Here is a 22,709-nt window from a genome sequence, read left to right on the forward strand (position 1 = left end):
TCAATGTCTGTCCTGAATGGGAAATCCTATCTGTCCCTGAATGGGAAAACTGAGCCTAGTACTCCAGATGAGGTCTTACACTGGAATAGAGGGGAATAGTCACCTTGTATTCTTCTTACTAAAATGGCTCAGTATGCACTTGGCTCCTTTTTCCTGGAAAAATCATTAGGGAATGGGAAAATGATGGGCAGAATATTAAGGAAAGCAGTGACTTTCTTATCTGGTGTTTCAGATCTTTAGCTACACAGTATTTGTTAATTGTCTATTCCTTCACACCACACCAATTTTCTGAATTTGTAAGTGCAGAACAGATTTGTCTGAATTGTGCAATCTGCCTTGTACCCCAATGGTTTTAGTTTGTTCTCACTTACATTTTAACCTTGTAATGATAACTTTGGTTAAATGTCAGATATTTTTAATATCCAAAGAGATCAGCCGTTCTGTTACATAAACAAAAGAACATTTTGTCACAAAGATATTGGTGGTGGTGATCTTTTTAACCTACTGTGCTGTTTATTGTAATACTTCTTTTAAAGGATCTGTCTATATGAATTACACTTCTGTATCTGACACCACTGTATAAGTTTTATACGTATTAATTTACTTGATCTTTTTCATTGTACTTTCAGGTTCGTATTTTTACATACCTGATAGGAAGAGAAGCTGCTTTTGCTGATAACCTGAAGTGGATGGCCTGTGCTAACAAAGGTTAGTTAACCTTCAACTGTGAAAGCCTTGTTTTTAAAATCCTGTTACTGAGCCTTCCTGCATTTCTGACCCTTCTACAGATACGGTGTCACTGACAACTAATCAGAGAGGATAGGTTGTGTTTTTTTCCAGGAAGGAAAATATTTATCTTGCAGCACACAATTTCAAAATTAAAAATAATAAAAAGCCAAAATTAAAAAATATTTTTTCTTAAAATTTATATGACTATTTTAAACTATATACTTTATTTTTTTCAGATAACTTTAATTTCAAAGCATTTGTTCTTGTATAGCTGTTATTACTCCGAGTTAGTTTGATTCCGAAGAACACTGGGCAGTACAAGTCCTGTTGAGTTAGGCCAAGCATATGAAACACCAGAGATTCTGTCCCTTGAGCAACTGGCTGTGTAACTGAAAAAGAGTTTTATATTCTTTAAGGAATGAACATTAAAAAATGTAAGATACCGAGATGGTACAGTAAAAGGATGTACTAGTATAAGTAAGGCATATTCAGAAAAAAGCAAAACCTCTAATTAATCTTCAGATTTTCTTTTACCTTTCCTTTTCAGGGGAAAAAAAAATAATTTAAAAAAAAGTCTTTCTTTTCCTTTGTGCCACATTACATTATGATGAATTGCATCAGGTGCTATCCATTTACTCATTATTCCTTTAACTACTGTTATGTCCAGCTGATGGAAATTACTCAGTTTGAAGTCTTGTCTTAATCAGCTAATATTACACCATAATTTAGTTTAAATAATAGTATAAGAATCCTTTGAAGCATCTTTTTGAAGACAATTTAATCAACAAAATCTTTTAGCTTTTTAGCCCAGCTCTACAGATTCATAAAGATCTAAGTACAGCAACTGAGAAATTAGTACCAGGCAATAGAGACTGCCTTAGTACATCATCTGGTCCACGTCTTCCTTATTCCAGAGGGAGAAAAGTGGTCACCTATGTCATTCTTCAGGCTACTTTGTTCTTCTCAGAGCCATGTTGCTCTGTGTCAGAATCTTACTCATATGAATCAACGAAACAGCTTACTGACTGTTTCTTCTAGATCTTTTTTTTTTTCCTCTCAGTTTAATATTTACAGTACCTGCTGTCTGCTAGATTGCAATGTAAAATTCTTGTACCTCTAATCAGTAATTAAATACTTTTTTATATCTTTGAAAATCACAATTGGAAACAGCACAGGTCATTACGTCAGACTTAGATCTTTTTCTTACAGTTTTCAGCTACAGCTTGTCCATTTTCTTCTAGTAGATTACAGCACAACAGATGAGGGGTGTAGTAAAGCTGGTCTTAAAGGCTGGCTGAATGGCTGGACTTCAGTTTTCTGCTTGCAGGGGTGGGCTAAAGTATGCTGTTGTCACTGAGGGTCAATGACCCTAAAATCAATTTTTCTTGCAGTGATTTTCCCCTTGGAAGCACAACATAGATGAAGGCTGTTTGCAGGGTTTCCAGTTGACTGGACTGTGGATAGCAGTCCTTTCCTTCAAAATGAGTTACAGGGGAAAGTCATAACACCTTGCAAAACTTCTGTATCTTCTAGATTCTGATGGTGAAACCTTGAAAAATCTCTAGCAGGTTTTCCTCTTACATTTTTATACATAAGTAGGGCGTATTTAGAGGGAGTTTGCCTAAAGAAGCAAAACACCAAACCATTGAAAATACATTTAAACATCCAAGAACCCCAAAGTCCCTCTGGAGCGATTTGTGAAATTTGCAGTGATTTACTTTTCTGTGTTGTAAGCGAGTGCACCTAAAGGAAAAGAATAAAGATTTTACTAAAATTCTGAAATGGACAAAGGTAAAAGTTTCCTAGTGCTTAGTGTGCATGTGCTAGATTTAAAGCAAGCAGGTACTACCTCTCTCTCAGCAGTTACTTCAGTAAAAAGCTGTAAAGATAAAGGTGGGATTTAATCCATTACTTACTAACAAAACAGCCAGGATGAAACTTTTTTTTTTTTTTTTTTTTTTTTTTCTGGTAGAATTGTCTATTGCATTAGTAATTTGACGGCCTCTGTTTTAAGTTTTTTAAAAATTTTATTATGGATCTTCACAGACAAAGGAGAAGATTCAAGAGTACAAAGGAGCAGAGACTGAGAAAGCAATGTAGAGAAAACTGCTTTGTCTCTCAGAGGTCTGATAGCAGCTCCCTCTGCCAGTAGAGGACAGATCAGCCCTGAGGCAAATTGTGCCCCCAACTGTAGCAGTTTATAGACTATTGTATTAGCTGAGGAGAGCTGGATGCAGGAAGCCTCAGCCACTTCCTTTCCCATTATTAGCATGACCCCAGCACCTCCTGCACTGTGGGCTCTTGTGGGGGGTGGCAGGCAGCCAGTTACAGATACTGTTCACCTGCTTGAGAGGCCTCACGTGAGGGGGAAGCGGAGTCTTCTCAATGAGAGTTTTTCAGCTGCAGTGAAACAATGAATTCCCTCCTTAGTCCCTACCCAAAGAGGATTTTAAAATTTGGATATTTTATTAGTTGTGAGAATATTGTATCTATTTTGCATGGTGTCCAGAAAATGAGAAGTACTACACTCCATGTGAAGGTCTATTAGAGATATCTTGAAGTTATGAGTCTAATGGTGGACATTTTAGAGAAAAACTAGCCATCCAAAACCATTACAGAATCACAGAATCCTAGGGGTTGTTGGAAGGGACCTTGAAAGATCATCTAGTCCAACCCCCCCACCAGAGCAGGGTCACCTAGAGCACATCACACAGGAACACGTCCAGGCGGGTTTTGAATGTCTCCAGTGAAGGAAACTCCACAACCTTGCTGGGCAGCCTGTTCCAGTGCTCTGTCACTCTCATCTCAAGGATTGTGTAATGTGGAAAGGTAGCCCACTTGAGGAGTATAAGTGACTGTCTTTAACCACACTATTATACATCACTCACACTTTTCATTACCAAATATTACCTATTTCCTTCATGAATTTTGTCCTGCTGGGGAGGGAAAAAAGGTAGCACTGACTCTGAGGTGGTATAATTCACACAGCAGGGAGCTGAGAAGCAGGTGTTATAATGCAAAAATGTAAGCACGTGTTTGCTGCTGTTGCTTACATGGCCTAAGCGGCTGTGCTCCAGAGCTACAGAGCATGTCTTAATCTACTGATTAAACTTTGGTATAAGAAGATCCCTGGATAAGAGAGAAAGCTGGGAAGCTAATTCTTGTGAGGTTTGGCATTTGTTGCACATGGCTACAAACACATCAGTCATCAATAATTCTAATTATACAGTGAAAATGAACTAAAATAATGTTACCTAATGCTATCTTAGCTATAATATAGTAACTTTTGGTAGAGTTTTTCCATTAGAAGAACATTAAGCAATAAATATTAGAATAAGCTTTAAAAACATGGGAAATATAATTCATATAGCTTTTGCAATTCCTTCCACTTTGCTGTAATGAAAGTTAAAGCTTCAGAAAAACAACTTTTTGTAGAAACAAAGTAACTAGATGAACCATAATTTCACAGAAGATAGCCCTGTTTTGAAGCAAGGGTTAAACCGTGATAGTGTATGTGGTAGTCAATGTCCTCACACAATACTGGACTTAATAGAAAAACTAAAGTATCAAATAAAAATCCATTAGCAGAATATTGAATATTTGAACAATATGAATACTATGAGTATTAATGTTATACTAGGAATATCTGAGATCATAGTATAATGGAATACGTTTGGCTAAAAAACAACCCACCGCCTCTGCTTTTACTGAAGATGAAAATAAGCATTAAACTACTATTATGATGTATTTCATGTTCTAGATCTCTACCACAGTCTTACACTGTGTCTTAATTCATACACAGATGAAAAGTATCTAGAAACATTAATTTCATTTGCATGAATTTTTGACAAGTGTATTGAATCAAAGTTCTAACCTTTGGACTACAGAATACCCTTGCAGTCTTGCCAGCCAGCAATAAACACAGCTCAAAAGTTCTTTACAGCTGCTGTGTTTTCTACTGAAGCTTAATAATCCAGCTCCACAGAAACTGTGATCTTGTTTCTTGAAGTTGGACAACCTGGATGAGTCGTTATTGGACAAAGCTAATATCAGTTCTAACTTTTAAAGTATGCAGGATTAAAAAACCCCAACAAACAGCAAAAAGAACAGCAAACACCCAATCCTCCCCCCCAAACCAACCAATCAAAAAACCTAAACCAACCAAACAGAACAAACATCCCCAAACTTCTTTATCATTAAACAAAAATAGTTTTCTGGAAATAGAATTTAGGACAGGCAGTGCAGTGGTTTATATCAATATTGGGAATCCAGTCCTTCAAGATTGGCCAAAGGTTTCACAAACTTCTGGTTTTAGCAGTTATTACTGTTTGAGGCTGCTTCTTATACAACATTCCTTTGGTGTTTTGTTTTTCTTTTTTTTCCATTTCTTCTTCAGGAAGAAGAAATGACAGACATAAAACATATCATACTCTTCATTGCAATCTTCCTTAGTTTGTTCTGTCTGGTTTATAACTTGGAACTGTGTGTTTTCATAGGGTTTTTCACACAGATTTCTACCTTAGCTGATGTTCAAGAGAACGTCATGGAGTATCTCCATGTTCTGAGCCGACCAAAGGTTATTGACCAAGAGCATGATGTAGTATGGACAGAGGCATATATTGACAGCACTGTAAGTACACATGATAAAACATTTAATATAGACTTACTGCATATAATGAGAAATTAGGAGCAAAGCTGTTGTGGTACAGCCATTGTTTCTACATAGTTGTGCAATCAAAATATTCTATGAATAATGGTTTTGCTTCATTTTCATATTTGCTTAGGTCTTCAGTTCTGGCCCTGCAATAAAACTGCAGTTATGAAGCAGAAACAAAAAGTTTCTTGGAAATATTACTTTGGAGGGAAGATACCTCTTTTTTAAAGAACATATTCACCCAGTCTCTCCTATGTTTGTTCTCTTTCTTTTATTGAAAAATATGAGTGAGACAAGCAGAAACTACCTGTTGCCACAGTCCTTTCAGGGAATCTTATGAAATGGGGAGATGACTAGGAAAACCTCATTGTTGGTCACTTCTTGGTTTGTGTCTTTGAAGTACTGATGTGTGTATGTGTTAGAGGGAGTTTCTGTATTTGACAAAAAGAATGTCAGGAAAAGATCCATGAAAGCAGTGTTTTAGTGCAACTCTCCTCCTTGTCCTTTGCATATGAATCTAGATGAAAGGTTTTGCAAACAAAATCTTCCTCCTTTTTCAACACCAAGTCCTGCCCTTTACCTACCAACAAAGTACAAACTGCTATTTCAGAACTGTACATTTCACTTTCATCTGTTAATCTTTATTTCTTCAATCATGGCAGAGAGAAAAATATTCAGAAAAGTTAGTCTAACTTTCAGTGATCTCCTGTAGGCTATGGAAAAGTGAACAACTTAATGTTGTGTGAAATACTAATTGAATACAGCAGGGGTGAGTAAATGCAAGTGAATTTAAGAACACTAGAGGGAGTGTAGAGAAGGAATCTTGAGAAAACAGGAAAACAAAAAACAATGGCTCTGTTACATACTTGAATAAAGGAACTGGTTAAATCCAAGCAAAAGCTGGTTTACTGCAATCAAAATAAAATACTTCCAGGTTTTTTTCTCTCACATTTTCTCCCACTTTTATCTAAGGCTAATTGATGTCACTACACACACTTTTCTGTATAGGTGTATGTGTATACACACATGTATATGGGCACACACATATACATATTCATACAATTCTATGTGTCTAAAAGCTCCACTCAGGACCCCAGTGATTGGGATGCTGAAAGAAAATATTTTAAAACAGAATAACCTTATCTGCTCAGTTGCTAACTTTCTCCTCCCTCTTCCATCCTCCTCCCCTCAAAAAACTCGTAGTCAAAGGAAATTAGGGCAGTCATATACAGAACTCTGGAAACAACAGTGAAGGGAACCTTGTAACAAACCAGATGTGCTTCTGCCTCAGCTAAAGCTGCCTGAGTGCTATTTGCAGAGACAGATTCCATGTCCATGTCTATTGTCTTGGCATTGGAAGTGCCATCTAAACAATCCTCTCCATCCCATAACTTAGTGATTTTTACAGACTGTGTCCCTGCTCCTCCATGGTTATTGCTTGAACCTTGACAGGTTGGAAATAATAGTGTATATCCAGACAGCTTAAATGTTCTTATCATCCAGCTGTGTCAAAACAGCCTTGGCTTGATTCTCAGGGCTATATATACATGGTTGTAATCAGTGTCACTGTGCTCTAACAGCATGGAGCAAACTTCCCCATTCCCTTCTCAACAAATAGCTCTAAATGGCCAGCTGTGCTGTTTCTGAGGAAGTAACATTAGGCTGGAACATACTAGCATCCAGACAGAAAGAAGGTGGACAGGAATAGTTTTAGGATACAAAACATTTTCCCTGATGCCCCAGCCTGTTCTGATTCAGTATTTATGCAGGACAAAGTCATCTGTGAAAGCCAAAAGTTAACTAATTTCAGTTGTTTGATACCATTTAGGAGTATTCCCAGAAGAATTTTGCTACTAAAACAAGGCATTTAATTCCTGCATCTGTTCACCTTTCCTGTAAGAGGATGTCTGCAAAATGTTCATTCAGCTTCTCTTCAGCCTAGCTTTGACACGGAGGTGCTTCAATTACTGTTAGAGGAAAGAACAGCATTTATAGAGCTGGAAATCCCTGGCAAGATATCACACACATAAAATGTAATATGGAGGAACCTGTATGCATGTCAGGTCTGTCTTGCCTTTGACGTTGTCAGGATCAGAGCTCTGATAGCTGAAGGGATTACAAAGAAACTGAGACCAGGCCTCTCTGGGTGGCTGCTTGCTTCTCAGGCAGCTGAACTGGCTTTCATTTTTCTGCCCCTAGACTTTTTCTCTCCTCAGTGTTTCCTGCCTTTTTGAAGAGGTAACCAGCCAGCTCCACTAGCAGTGAGTAAGCTGTGTTAAATGCGTGCAATTGCATGTGAAAAGGTGTTTGGGCTGTCAAGAATAAGGGGATAGGCAGATGATTCCTGTTTGTGAAGCTAGTAGGAGAAGAGATTGTCTTTCTATGTTTATGTTCAGCTGTATAGCCTAGAGGTGCTGCAGGTCTAGCTGGGCCAGTTGAAGATAGGACATGTATACACTGGGCCCTAGACAGTGAGGTCTGAACAACACTTCAGCAAACCAGTCTCAAAATAAAATAATAAAATAAAATAAATGAACAGGTGCTTGAAAAGAGTTGAATTTCTAACTGAAAGCTTCCAAAGGTACTCCTTCCTGACCAAAAGATAATTGTAAAAGTATGGAAATATTTCAGGAAGTGTATGCTTTTAAAGTGGCCAATGACTTCTTTTAAGCATGTGTGCATCTATTATGAGTCAACACAACTGAATACATTTTGGGAAAAAGGAAAATTGCCTGGACATGAGAATATTTAAGTTGAAGTAATGCATAGAGGTAGTCTCTTTGGATTATGGGTAATCATCTGTGAAGCACAGAAGCCCTTAACTCATTCTATGGTAACATCTGGAATGTGGAGAAACATTACTTTTCCCTGCAGGAAATAAAGAAAAAAAGACTGGTATGGCTGCTGTGTTCCCACTGTTTTAATGCTTGCAATTGAGAATTTGTTTATTGGGGTGTATAATTTGACCTACTTGGACATTTGTTGACTCTTCCTGGTGGAATTTATTTCTCATAAGTGTACCTGAATATGTTCTCTGGATCTAATGCACTGTTGAGTTCACCTCCTTCAAACTATTAGTTTTAAGCTGTGAGCAGATTCATATGTTATCATGTTGATTCTCTTCAGTTTCCAATTGGAGGATTCCTTTGCATAAAAAGAGGAAATTATTATTTTATTCAATATTTTGAGATCAGTGTCTTGTGCTTCAGAATTTTAGAGTTCATTTTAATAAAAAGCATTCAGAGCCATTACGGGTCATGATTCATCGTCATATGAATGGTGAGTGGTTTTACTCTATTTTCTTCACTGCTAAAGTACTATATGTTGATTTTTGTTATCCCCACTTTCTCATAAACACATTCAATTATGGATTTTAGTTAAATTCTACAATTGCTGTCAAAAGCTATAATGAAATAATTATATCCCTCTTTTTCTTTTTTATCTGAAACTGAGATTTTTTGGAAATACTTTCTGACTAAGAGGCTAATAACTGTGCTAGTAGGGCAACTTGTCTGCCAACCTTATTTCCCCTTTTGGGGGCAGTAAACTGAGGTAGCTCCACTGAGCTAAGGCTTAGACTAAGTATTTCTGAAGTGCTTATGATGGATGGTACAATTATATTATTGTATATATGATCAAACAATTTCAATGTATTCATCTTCATCCTTGAAAAGAAAAAAAATCAAGTCCTGTTTAGGTGTACTTTTTACTCTGGTTTAGGTTCTTTGCAGAAATTCAGTAGGAGGTATAGGAAGCTCACACTTCTCAGCTGCCACATCAGAATCCAAATGTTTGAAGTATGGAAATTTAGATTCTGGGCTACAGATCTTTGTCAAAGGATGAATTCTGAGCCAGTTCCAGGGAAGCAAGGGAATCTGTATACTTGAAGTCCTGTGTATAATATACAGAGATGTAACAGAAAGTCCTACAGACTGCAAGCTCTTAGGCTTGCATTTTTCCATCCAGGAGTTTCTGCTGAGTTGTAAAAGTGCTTTTAGTTACTCCTTCCATTCACATAGTTTTCTTTGTGTTCAATTCACAGAAAAGCTTTTATTAAATAACAAAAACTAAATAGTACCCTGCTTCCACTAGCTTCTATTCCCAGAGATATCTTCAAATACTTTTGGTGGCGCAAGTTAATTGTACTATAACAGTAAGCAGGTGTCATGAGCATTTTTGTTGCAGTTGGTAGTTCCCTGTGCCTCTTTTTCAAAACTAACTTCTTGCTAGTGGTACCGGTATACATGAAAATGCACCAGGGTGTTCCGAATGCTCATGTGTGTCTATAGCAAGTAAATATATGTAATCATTGCAGAACTGAATGTTAGAAAATGTCATTCATGAGCAGCTGTGAAAAGAAAATTTAAATATCAGGTCTTCCATCTGGTAGTTTTTTTCTTAAAATATGTTCTTCAAGCTCTGCTTTGTGTCCTGCAGATCTGTAATGGTCTTTTGAAGACTCTGGAAGAAAAAGTAGAAGGTAGCTGAGGGAATGTCTTCTTATCAATGTGTCAGTTTGGATTAAATTTCTTGGAAAAATACAACAGCTCTGATCATTTAATCTCTCTTGAAGCTTCTGCAAGGGTATGATTGCAGTTTGAAGTTGCAGACCATCTGGTCCAGCAGTTATGGTCTGCTGTATTTGCACTGGGATTTTATAGATCTGGGACAGTGCTTGAGATATTAGCAATGGTCATCAATGCACCTACTTATGCACACAATATGAAAAAAGATTATGCATGTATTCATACATAGGTGCAACATCCCTTTATGCTGATGATTAGTGGGTTGTCTGTGGAAATCTTCATTGACAGCCCAATAAAAAACCCCTTTGAGCCATGACTTTTATGAGTTGTGTGGTCCAAAACTTCCCATTGCCATAATTAAGTATTTTTGTTTTCTCCTAAACAGTTCTAATCTGTTTGTTTCCCTGCTGGATCTAGAATAAATGAATTACCATTAACAACATTAACTGTTTGAAATTCAGTAAGATCTGTGTCAACTGTCAAAACATAATGAGTACTCAAGATAGTAAATGAATAAACCTCTCAACTGAAGAGAATTAATGCACTCTCATTATCTTTCAGATGGAGCTCAAAGTAACAATGGGTGTTGTTCTTTTTTGTTAGAAAATGCACATCTGATTTACTTATGTTAGGCAGCAGGGTGCTAATCAGTGCAAGGAATGCTATGCCACTGAAATTCGAGCTTAGAGTCCTGGCTTGCATACCAGTAGCAGGGTCCTGGTGCAGTATGTCCCAAGCAAACACACACATTGAGACGCCCAAAATGAAAATTGGCATGTGCAAGTGGAAATAAAGTCCATAATGACATAGGGGGAATATGGATATTTTAAATAAGAATAATTTGTGCATTGTTCCATGTAAACACAGCATATACCAATAAGGACATGCATAAGCATAGATAGCAGCTATGCACATGTATGTATGTATGTATGTGTACCTTCCAGCCTTTTGAAGTAAAATACTTCATTTGAGAAATTAGACATTTGCTTTATTTCACTGCTAGTACTGGAATTTACACTATTAGGGCAATTTTCAATGATTACATGTAGCAAAGATTATTACTACAAAGAGCTAATTGCTAGTTGTCAAAGTCACTAGAAAAAATGTTGTAAGGAAATGACAATATTTATTTTAATGAATTAACACTTTTCATGTGCATTGCTGTATATGGTATTTACACTATAAAATGCTATATACGATACATCAAAAAGATGTTTAAAACATCAAACCCAAAACAAAAGTCCTGCACTTAAAGAGGAACATAAAATTTCCTGCTGGGGATGTGGAACATGGAATGCCATCTGTATTATATGGCACTGAGAAAACTGATTATGTTTGGTCCTCTATTTCATAGCAGATGGGTTCATTAAATTTAATAGCCTCCAGAGCCTTTAGAAACAGTGTTAAAAACATGTGGAACACGCTGAGACACTTCACTTCTCACCCTACAGTCATTATAACTCTGGCACAGAGTATAAATATTACAGTACTTTATTTCCATTGAAACAGATTACTATTATAATTATTTTTCCTAGTGTACATTTACATGAGAAATGCAGAATGCAAATTGTACTTTTTCAAACTTTGAGATGTGCAACTGATTTCTTTAAATGCATTTTACAGCTCTTTACACTTGGAGGCTTTGATACAGAACTTATTTTTATCTTCCTGAGACATCAGCCAGCAGTGTTAATGCCACAGCAAAGCTCGGTCTTGAGCAGCTCTGCTCCCAATGTGGTGCAAATAAGGCAAGCATTATGTTAAACCATAAAAGGGAAATCAGAGCAGTGTAACATCTTAGCTTTTATCTATATATTGATTCTCTTTTATCGTATTTTATATGTTCTATATAAATAAAACTATATAAATACATATTTTTTTTTAATGTATGTTTGCCCTCAGTCTCAGTTCATCTATCATCACTGGAGATTAAATATCACAGGTTAGTCTTGGTTTTAGGCTGTACTGACCATTTTAATGTGGATTTTCCACTTCTTTACGTCACTGACTTCAATTTTTTCACAAACCATTGCAGATATTATTATCAAGACCTGTGAAATTTAATAAATCACTAAAGTTTTACTGTGGTAGATGATTTATGGTGACAGGATTAAATAATACCTTCCTCATATGATTTACTTTCAAAGTAATATATAAGAATCACTAGTTTATTAGAAAGGGCAGAGAGTGTAAGTACACAGTAAGACATCATAGGTCAACCCAACAAGCAGGTTTTGGTCGGAGAGATCTCAAGCATGAAGGGCAGGATGTGAAAACGTACAAATGCGTGTTCAAGTGTTTGAGTTTGAATTGTCCACTTCTACAGGGTTTCCCACAAAAGTGTTATTTGTCCAGGTCTTCAGAATCAGGGTGTCCTTGCGTCTTGTTGAGCGTAATTTTGTAGAAGTGTTTGGGCACCCCAGTAATGAGAGCTCTAACAGTGTTTCAAAGCTGTCCCATTCACAAAACACATTCGGTGGTTACATTTTAGAAATTAGAAAATTCAGTAAGGTTTGAATGTTAAAGGAACACGTTTTTGCTGTGTTGAGAGATGTCAAGCATGATGATATTCTGGTAGGACTTTGAGATTTTCTTTGCTGCTTTTGCGGTAAACATGGTGTGTCTTCTGACATGATTCTTTCCCCAAATTAGTGTTTCTTCTTATATGGAAACTGATGTGGATGTATGTGAAAAAGAATCCATAGAATTATTAATGTCTCTAGGTTTAGCCTGCTGGATGCTCTCTCACCACTTACTATATACCAATTACAGAGAACTGCTCTGCTGTTGAATTTGATTAACAGGCATATTCATGCCAAAAGGGTATTGGTCTCATTTGCAGACACCTGCACACTAGAGATAGAGCAGCTTGGGACCATTTCCAGCTGCAGTCTGCCAATGACAGGCAGTGCTTTCAGGTGAGGGAACAGAAAATGCTTTTCATTTGCAGCTTGTTTCACAGGGAATTTTCTGGTTTTGTTGTGACATAAATGAAATCAAAAGGTGACAAGTCAGTAACTAGAGGAAGAATTAGTTTCTAGATCTCTGTATGCAATGGCGAATCCAACTTTTAGGAGGAAATGTCTATTAGTGAAAATAATTACTTAAAGACATTCATATCTTTTGATTGTCTTTCACCTTATTGCTTCCCTTTTGAGTGAAATTGAGTTAATTATAAGGAAATTGTAGCTATTTTGTCAGATATATTACCTTTTTTCTATTTGTTCTTGTCTTTACTTTTCACATAACAGATTTATTTTTTTTTTTAGGGTAAATGATAATGTAGGAAAGAAATGCATTTTATTATAATGTACTAAAGCCAAGCCTTTGATCTCATATGTCATTCTTTGACTTTCTGGAAGAAAGAGGGCAGTGAAGATGAAATATACTTTATCTGCACTACTGGAGTAAAACCCTAAAATAATAAGAAAGACTTATTAACTTATTGGTGCAATTCAAACTTTGCTGCAGTGGCAGAACCCAATGCTAAAAAGAAAAGAAAATAAAAGGCAATAATCTCTTTTGTCCATTGTTCTGCAGATATTGAAGTTAGTTACTTATAGCTCTCCTTTTAGTATAATCAGGAGATTTCCCATTCAACTCAGTTATGCATACAATACAGTATACACGTCAAAGTTAATGTTTATCACAGTCATTATGACTGATATTTACTTTGAAGTTAATAATTTCTGATTAAATTATTCAGAAATACACTTTATTCTATAAGGAATAATAGGAATTTTCCAACTGATATTCTTGCTGCTTAACAGCAAGCTTGACATTGTGTTTTGCAGATCAGATCTTTCCAAAGAAGCAATTCCCTTAAGAATTAGTTGGAAGTTGGTAAATGCATGATGTTCAGTAACATCAGTACAAGCAGGAGAAAGCTTAGCACACTTGTAAATGTTTTCTCTGGAATTTATAAGGACCGTTTCACGTGCACTGGTGTCAGATTTTTTGGAAGGAAAATGTAACCACCCTAAAATTAGTTGAGACTGCCTAAGCCATTAAAATCCCAAGGGACTCTATACTAAGGATTGACACAAAGAGCCTACAGGACCATTCCATTTTAAATACTACTTTTACAAAACATGATTTTATTTATTTATGTTTTCAATGATACTGTTTATTTGGTGGCATATAAATACTGCAAGAGAATACGCATTAGCAACAATATACTGAACCCAAGGAACAATATAACCTGCAGAGCCTTCTAATGTTTTTTTGTTTTCGTTTTTTTTGTTCTGTTGCAGCTACTGACCTTTGTATAATGATAAAGGCCTCAGTTTTCAATATCGCTAGGTTATTATCTTTATATGTAGAAAAGCTGTTATTTAAATGTTTAAGATAAATCTGCTTATAAAAGAGGGTTGAAAAATTCTGGCCCTACAAAAGGGATAAAGATTGTTATTATTTGACAATCCAGATCCAGTTCTTAATCCACTTCTCTACACCTATTTGGTACCCAGGGATACCAACAAATTTTCATCTTTTGAATAAAAAATTCCATTATTTCAATTGTGAACTTTAAAAACTGTTTGCAGTGCTTTAGCAAATCAAGTAATACTAAAAGCAAGCAGAGAAAAAGAAGTTGCTTAGTAAATAATTTAAAATAAATTAACAAAATTAAGAGAAAAATGTTAAAATACCGTTTTATCTTCAAAATTTTACTTAGCTACTTTAGTGTAGGTAAGCTCTTAACCTTTGCAGCCTCTATTTTCTCTTTTGGATGTGTCACAGGAGATACCTTCTTTCCCTTTTGTCATCTTTATAGAATTCTTGTTAATAAGAGAGAAGTGTAATTTTAATCTGTTTTTTTATAACTCTCTTCTCCATAGCAACATTTACATTTCCTCTGACTGGTATTCTTTGCATGCAGTGCACAGTCTGTGTTTGACTAAAATGCTGTAGTTACTGCAAAATACATAGTAGCACAATAAAACAATTACGTAAACAAAGAAGGATTTGATATAGAAAAAAACAAGTGCATATTCCTTGCTGCAGGTTAATGTCACTCTCTTAATATTTATACTGAAATGTTAACATCAGGAACATCACAGTGGCAGACTGAATTTTATTTCTTCTTCCATGTATGGATGTAACTATCTATTATGTCCCAGTACTAATATGGTTCTAGGAAGTGGACAATTAAGTGCATAGATTGCAAAAGTAAAAAACACCAAAATAATAGTATTTAAATGTTCTATCTTACAGCCACTGGGTAAGTAGAATTTAAAGTAGAACATTTAAATTTTCTGTTAAAATGTGAGAGTTTAAATGTTCTTTCCATTCTCTCCCAAGGTTTTGCCCTTTTGAGAAGAGCTATGGAAGCATGCCTAGCAGTATATGAAATTATTTGCATTTCTTTATACACTTAAAGAAGCCATTATTTATGATGTCATAAACAAACAATCTATATTATAGAATACCTGGCACATGTATACATTAACTGTCCTTTTTTTTTTTTTTTTTTTTTCTCCTCATTCTTTTCTGAGGAGCTTCACTGACGTGTGTGACAGTTTTTATGAACTTTTGTTGGTAAGGGTGAAAGAAGGCAGACTTTTATGAGGTCCTGTATCATACAGCTCCTGCTTCTAGAATCTGTATTTCAGTCTATTTATGGGGTTTTTTTGTTTCGTTCACGGTAGCCTCACAGTTTTCTGGTCCAAGAAGCAGTGCAACATCCTTGATGTTGGACTCCTGTCTTCATTTGTTTTATAACATTAGTAGTATCTGTAATTTGTTTTTAGAACACCACACACATTTCCACGAGGGATTCAAAACAATACTAGATTATTTGCAACTGTGGAAAGCATGGGCAACAACAGCGCTGGAAAAACCTCCTACAGTTAGTTATTCTGTGTTACATTGTGTTACAGGACCCCAAGTTGACCTGAATTTAGAGGTGGAATTGTTAAAATGTCCCACTACAATACAAAATACAATAAGAAAATTTGGTAAAGAAAATTTGGCTTTTCTGGGAACGATAGATAAAAAGAAAACAGTTTGGAAACAAATACCCCTCTCTTTTCTTCACTGTGTCCATGCTAGGCCCTGTGCTCTAATCTTGCTCTTTAATCTATCCTTTTTTTTTTTTTCTTTTTTTTTTAAATTGCAACAAAATTTAAGCAGTTCCATCAAGATCCCTAAGTCTGCGTCAGAAAATCACCTTGAATTTCTCCTGGTGCTTACAGGCCTGCAGGCTCCTCTTGCTGCCATAGCTGGCAGCACCGCAACAGCCTCTTCCTACTAAGAGTTGTGTGCAGGAAGGAAGGTACACTTCCCTTTGGAGGGCTCCTCCTAACCAAACTGCTACAACCAGCAGACAGCAAATGGCCAGACTTCCTCCCTGCACCTCTGTCACAGTCATTTTAACAACACATGTATTACCCAGATTGCATTGGATATTAGAAAGAATTTCTTTATTGAAAGAGTGGTCAGGCAATGGAACAGCCTGTCCTATCATGTTTCTCCTTTAGAGACAAACACCAGAGGAAGGAAAAGACACTAATGGAAAACTAATAGGAACAGGAGGTACTTTGGTATAGTTGGAATTGAATAAAGACACCAAAATGGCATATTTTACCATAGGTGCAAGTAGAATAGCTAGATCTGCAGTGCTTTTTGAGGACCAGGAAAGATAGTTTACTGCAAAGCTGCTTCTTGGCAGTGCATAAAGCAAACCACAGGAATCAGAGGTACCTGCTGGGTTTTACACAGAGACAGGCAGTTTTTAGACTATGCAATAAAGGGTCAGACCAGAGAACTATTACTGTTATTGTTAGGAAAGTTATTTGTTTCCTATGGCCTCCCAGAAGGGATAATGTCAGACAAACCTCCACAGTTTAATTTGAAGGAATTTGTAGCAATTATTAAACTGAATTGCTGACATATAGGATCTTGTAACAGCCAAGTTTCAAATCAGCAACAGAATAAAGATTTGTCTGGCTGTAATAGAGGTAGATTTTATGTTTTAAGTAAAAGAATATGAACCTGGATTTTGAAGCTTAGGTGAAAACTGACAAGAATGACAGCATAATGGAATGTAACTCTCATCTGCTGTCCTTATTATTCCTAATCAAGGCTTTCACTACTAATAAATGGTATTGACAAACAGAATTCAGCAATAGATGGAAGTCTAATTTGTGAAGTCTTGTTAACGTGCTTTTGAAAATATTCTCAGTAAAAATAATAGGGATAGTTTTATATACACGCAACTTGTATAGTAATTAACAGGAAATAATAGAATCCCCCTGCCCTTCTTTCAACCTATCACCACTCTCTTGGCTATAAGCTTTTTCATTTATTTTGAATGTTATCTGGAAACAAGTATTTCTGCAGTGATTCTTCTTGTACCTAACATTGCACTTGTTGCCTTGGATGTGTTGACTGTATTTGAAGTACTGTTTTGCAGAATGTGGAGTACAAATTAGCTCAGTATGAAAACATATGAGATTGCTGTGTTTAATGGGCTTGGGCAAACTGCAGAGTTCTTTAGTATTTAATTCCAAAGGTGGAAATTTAGACATCATTCTTTTCTGCCTCTTTATCTGAGATGCCAATGAAAGGATGCTTGTAATTTTTACGTGCATTAAGCAAGAAGATGTCAGTAAAAAGAAGACCAGACACCCCAGTGTTAGGAAACCAATTTCAGTGCTACTAAAGAAAATGGAAAAAAAATCATATTGCAACTTTATTCCTTTGTTAGAATGAAAAACAAAAAACTTCCACTTACAGAATCAAAGTAGTTAACCAAGTCAAAGACTTGGTAGATAAACATTCAGAAAGTTTTTAAACTGCTCTAAATAGTGCTCTAATCTCTAATTCAGGACTTAGCTCATCTATTTACAGTTCAGATATGTGTAATTTACATACAGGTCATACTTGAATGTGATCACAGCTTGTATTTTGCTATTGGATCATTCAAGTTTTAGGATTAAAGACTTGCAGTGATTCTCCTCGCCATGAATTTTATTACATTTTATATTGTGAAAACAAATCAATTGTTGCTTTCAGTATTTGTGAATTAGAAGTCATGTCACAACTATCTTTCATGACATACTAATATGGACCTTAGCATTTAGCTAAGTACTGTATGGAAGTTGTTTATTCTATCTGTTTTAATTCAGAGCAAAAATATCAGTCAGAAGCTCACGAGAGATCTTGAAGATCTTTTTGCATTTGGTATTGATTCACCTGCCTGTTTCTGTGTTCAGCTGATGCCTGCGACGACACCATTTATTATATTGGAAAAATAAATTTTCTGAGAAGTTAGATTTAGCACAAGGCTAAATTGCTGTATGTGGTGAATTTCTCTATGAGTATGAAAGTAAGAGAAGAATTCCGAAAAAGAGAAAACTGTATTTTGCCTATAATAGTTTATTTTTCTGAGTTCCTCTCCATTACCTACAATGGGTTTTCTTTTTCCTAAAGTGAAAACAGAACCCATTTTTCAACTCTTTATAAATAAGGTATTTTATATGTAATGGAGTCTATTGCTTGCTCTCCGTGCCTTACGTGAGTTGTTACTTACAGTAAATCCTGTGCATACAACCAGGTAAGGCTAATCTTGTCTAAGAACATCTGTGTGATATAAATATGCATATATGCCTAAAAAATTACCTTTTATTTGCATATATGTACATATAATCATACTTCTGTTTATAGTACAGAAATGTATTGTTCTACGCACCCATTATTGTATATTACACATATATGATAATGTTTGCATAAGGAGTCAGTAACTTTCCATTACCATTTTGTTTTTCTTTCCTCTGTCATAGAGAATAAAACCTTCTACTTCAATATGATAATCTGCTCTTAATGTCAATGTCATTCATCATAAGTGTAGACTTAGTTGTTTACAAAGAATGGCCGGTTTTAAAACTATCTTTATGTTGAACTATATTTGTGTAAAGGAAGATGGAACTACTTCACAGTTCAAGTGTGATCCCATATCTGATGAGAAAACAGCCTCTCTCTTAGTATTGGGGCACTTAACAAATGCATGGTGCTTTTGTGATACCTAGGAGAGAAGCTTCCAAATTATAAACTTAAGTTGATAAACCCTCAATACTTTAAATCAATTGGCAATGTAAACCTAGTTTCTCTAGTTTCTTTCCTTTATACTTTGTTTTATATTGTTAGTGATTTTTTTAATACAACAGCTAAAGTAGCTGTTTGAATTAATTTAATGTATAACGATTGCTTGTTCTGTTTTGTTGTTTTCCAGCTCCCTCAGGCTCAAAAGGTAAATCAAACCTTAGTCATTCAAAGTAGTCATGAGTCCTTCACGTTTCCATGGTGTTGTGAGTATAGTACAGTAGTGGTCAGTGAAACAGTTCACTGTAATGGGGGCTCTGGAGTAGGGAGTAGGGCAGCTGACATCACAGCCAGGTACGTGCTGAGAGCAGCTCTTCAAACATATAAGCTACAACAGGCATGTGGTAGATTGCAACTTTAAAACAGCAGGGAAGTAATTTTATAAAAAAATTGAAATAATAGGATAAATATATAATAGGAAATAACAGAATCACCCCATTACTCCATGTGAAACATCTCTGGATCATTTTGGCTCTTTTGTAGAGACTGCAGAGCCCATGGTATAGCTGCTACCCTTTCACTGCTCCCCACTGTATCTTTCAACACACCTTTGAATACATCCAACATCTGACTTCTCTAGTAGGTTGCATACAGCTTTCATGTAGTATCCTCTTGCCTTAAACAGCTTCTGCATAGATATGGTATGTCACCAGAGTCACCACTGCACATCATGACAGCACAGGCATTGCGGCAAACTTGAAGAATTGCTTGATGCCTATTGCATCATTCTTGTATATTTCACAAATATAATTAAAGCTTCCAGGAAGTAGAAAATCCAGATTATGCTTTTTAGCTTGCACTGAAAAATAGTAAAATGAAAAAATGAATGGAATATACTGGGAAAATGCAATACTCACTTGTCCAAGCTGTTCCTATTGTCCTAGGTAAAGCACCTTTAATAAGAAGTGTCATGGCAATTAATCAGTTAAACATCGTTATTGACAGTGTTGGATGATGATCAAAGTTCAGTTTTTAATGAAACCTATAGGTAAGGTGATCTTCCATGAATAGTTTTGCAGAATGCTGAAGGCATCCACCACAAAAATCAAACTTTAAAATGGTTAATTAATGTATCTCATCTACTTTTTGGTTTAAGAAGCAAGAATTAGGAGGGAGAGCTTTTATTTTTATGATGATATGTATGTTTGTAATTTCCTTGCTTGTGGAGCTCAGAAAATTCTATTTCAAATCTGCAGGTAATATACTTTTATGTGTCCGAAGTTTGTTCTTGTTTTTGATAGTTACAGAGACTACAAAATGTGACATGGTAACAAAAATGGGTCTTTTTTTATTTGTTTGATTTCCTTCTGGAAATAGAAAGCTTAAAGAAATCTTTTGTTTATAGCTTCCTAGAAAAGTAGAAGGACTAAAAGACTGGCTAGTCTGCCTTTTTCATTTTCACCTGCTTATCTAAAAGTTTGTCAAATGCATAGTTGGCCAGTTTGCAAAACAGAGGCAGAGTGAGGTTATAATATGCTGGTGTAAAAAGATGTAAGCAGTCAGGATGTTTACCAGATTGTGACATGTAGCACTCTATTATACATTCTGATGTCCATAAAACATCTATTAAGTATTGTTCTGATACAAATTACTCAAGTAAGAGGTTAGCAGAAAAGCACACAGTTTTCATGGGAGGTCAAAAATGCCAATTTTCAGTGTGTTTACCCCTTGAGCAAACAAACTAATGCAGAACTAAAGCCACATATTTTGTGTATGTGTGCTTAATGTCTAGTTGACTGAAAACTGCTTTCGTGCAGAGAGAGGAGAGGGGTGAGGAGGAAAGAATGGGATAGAGAGGGAGAACAGATACTAGCAATGCACGAGGGCTTTTGATACCTTCAGGTAAGAAAAGCCTTTTCATAAGCATGGCCTGATAGCTTGTGACCAAAGCTTGCTATCTGCAAGGGGAAGGGAAGCAGCACAGGGCTGATGCATGCCTTTATGAATGACTTAGTCACTAGTGAACATGTTTTGCCATATGGTGTCTGAACTCGTACTGTATTTTTGTTGGAATCCATGCATCATCTTGCAAATGTTTTCTCTATAAACATTTCAAACAGTCATGTCTCTGTAAACATGTTCACTTTAATCTTTGAGTGACCTGGAAGAAAAAAGTGGCATTCCAAATTTACCTTTACTATTTTATATCCATTTTAAATATTCAGTCATTTAGATGAAATGCCTTATGTCTTCTATGTGAAACACTTCGGCTACATTCTCCTCAGTGTTCAGCCAATGTTCTGTAGTGATTAGCTATCACTTTTTGAAGACCTGTAGGTTCTCAACTGTCTATGGCAGTTAAATAACAATTAAAACACATTACAACATGTTATGCTCTCTGTTCTGAATTAAATTGTTCCAAATTCAGAATCAAGTATGAGGAGTTCAAGGTGGATGTCTGTTGCACCATAGTATTTATCTTGAAAAGATCTTTGTGATAAACCCCAGAATTAAAATAGAAAGTACAACAAAACCAAAACCAACACCCTGATTTCATGTGATAGATACATGTGATAGATATGCTGATTTAATATTGTTATGTAACTTTCAGAAGAAAATATTTTTAGGAAGAGCTAACATATCTAAAAGAATAGAGTCACTACCCAGAAAAATGGAACAAATTTATGTGAATTTTATACATCCTCTATGTTGCTTTCCTGCATGTTTTTAAGTAGGCGTCCCACCACAAGGCTATGAAAATAGTAATAAAGCAAACAACTAACTCAAACCCACCAATTTTCTGACTTTTTCAGTTTGGCTTCCAAAATTACCTTTATCTTTGAAACTCTTGAAAAGGAGCTTTTGTGTATTCATGGATGAGCAAAAGCTATTCTTCTTTAATAGCTCTAAGAGGTGTTTTGTTTTCTAGTAGGAAAGCTTTATTTGCTTTCTTGAGCAAACACAGCAGGACTCAAAATCTGTTGTCCTGCTCCTGCTGTGATATTTATTTTCTACCTAGCTTGTGTGAAGAGGTAGAAGTGAATAAATTAGGCAGAGAAATCAGAAACAGACAGTTGTGTTTAGGAACATTTAGGAAAGCTTTTTTTCAAGGATTCTCTCATGAATGGAATCCTATTTGCTCCATATAGAAATGCTTTGATGATATTTGTTGCCCAAAAGTTCCTGACAGCTTTCTTCTCTCTTCCTATGTTATCCCTTAACTTCTGTAAGTTGTGCTTTGCCATCCTTTAGCCTTGATTCTATGATCTTTCAGCCATTTGGGAGCATCGTTTATCATTCCCTGCCTCACTTAACTTCTTATACTTTGAGGAGTTGAATTAATTTTCACTGGGGAAACGAAGTCTGCAAAGCTGTTATTTTGCTGAAGTGCATGACTAGGAATTTTAATATTTTTATAAAATTATAGAAGTTAAAATTAAATTAAGTACAAAGTAATAGTGACGTAAACAATTTGACCCCATTTTAGCATTCTTTTGGATCTGGTTCCTGCTAAAAAATGGAAAATAATCTTAACATAAGTATATAAAGTTGAGTGATCCATTCAGAAAACTGCAATAAAGTTTTCACTAACATGTAATTGCAATAAATTCATTTCCAAATTTTTGTCTCACACTCAACAAGCAAGCTGACTTTTAATAACATTTTTGAGTCAGCAACTTGCAAACTAGGTAACTACTTTACAATCTGAGGCTTTTTTGGTGTTTCATTTTTTGTGTGTTAAACACAGAAATTTTTCT

General features: G+C 35.7%; 1 protein-coding gene across 1 annotated transcript in view; it reads left to right on the forward strand.

Annotated features, from left to right (window-relative positions):
* Nucleotides 1–22,709, forward strand: part of CACNA2D3 (calcium channel, voltage-dependent, alpha 2/delta subunit 3) — a 366,879-nt gene that overhangs the window by 231,389 nt on the left and 112,781 nt on the right. Inside the window, exons 12-14 of the mRNA XM_009993350.1 lie at nt 630–708; nt 5,226–5,359; nt 19,142–19,159. Coding sequence (XP_009991652.1) covers nt 630–708; nt 5,226–5,359; nt 19,142–19,159 — 231 coding nt within the window. The remainder of the gene's footprint in view (nt 1–629; nt 709–5,225; nt 5,360–19,141; nt 19,160–22,709) is intronic.

The sequence above is a fragment of the Chaetura pelagica genome, unplaced genomic scaffold (assembly GCF_000747805.2).
Source record: "Chaetura pelagica isolate M959 unplaced genomic scaffold, ChaPel_1.0 scaffold630, whole genome shotgun sequence".
Taxonomy (NCBI): Eukaryota; Metazoa; Chordata; class Aves; order Apodiformes; family Apodidae; genus Chaetura; species Chaetura pelagica.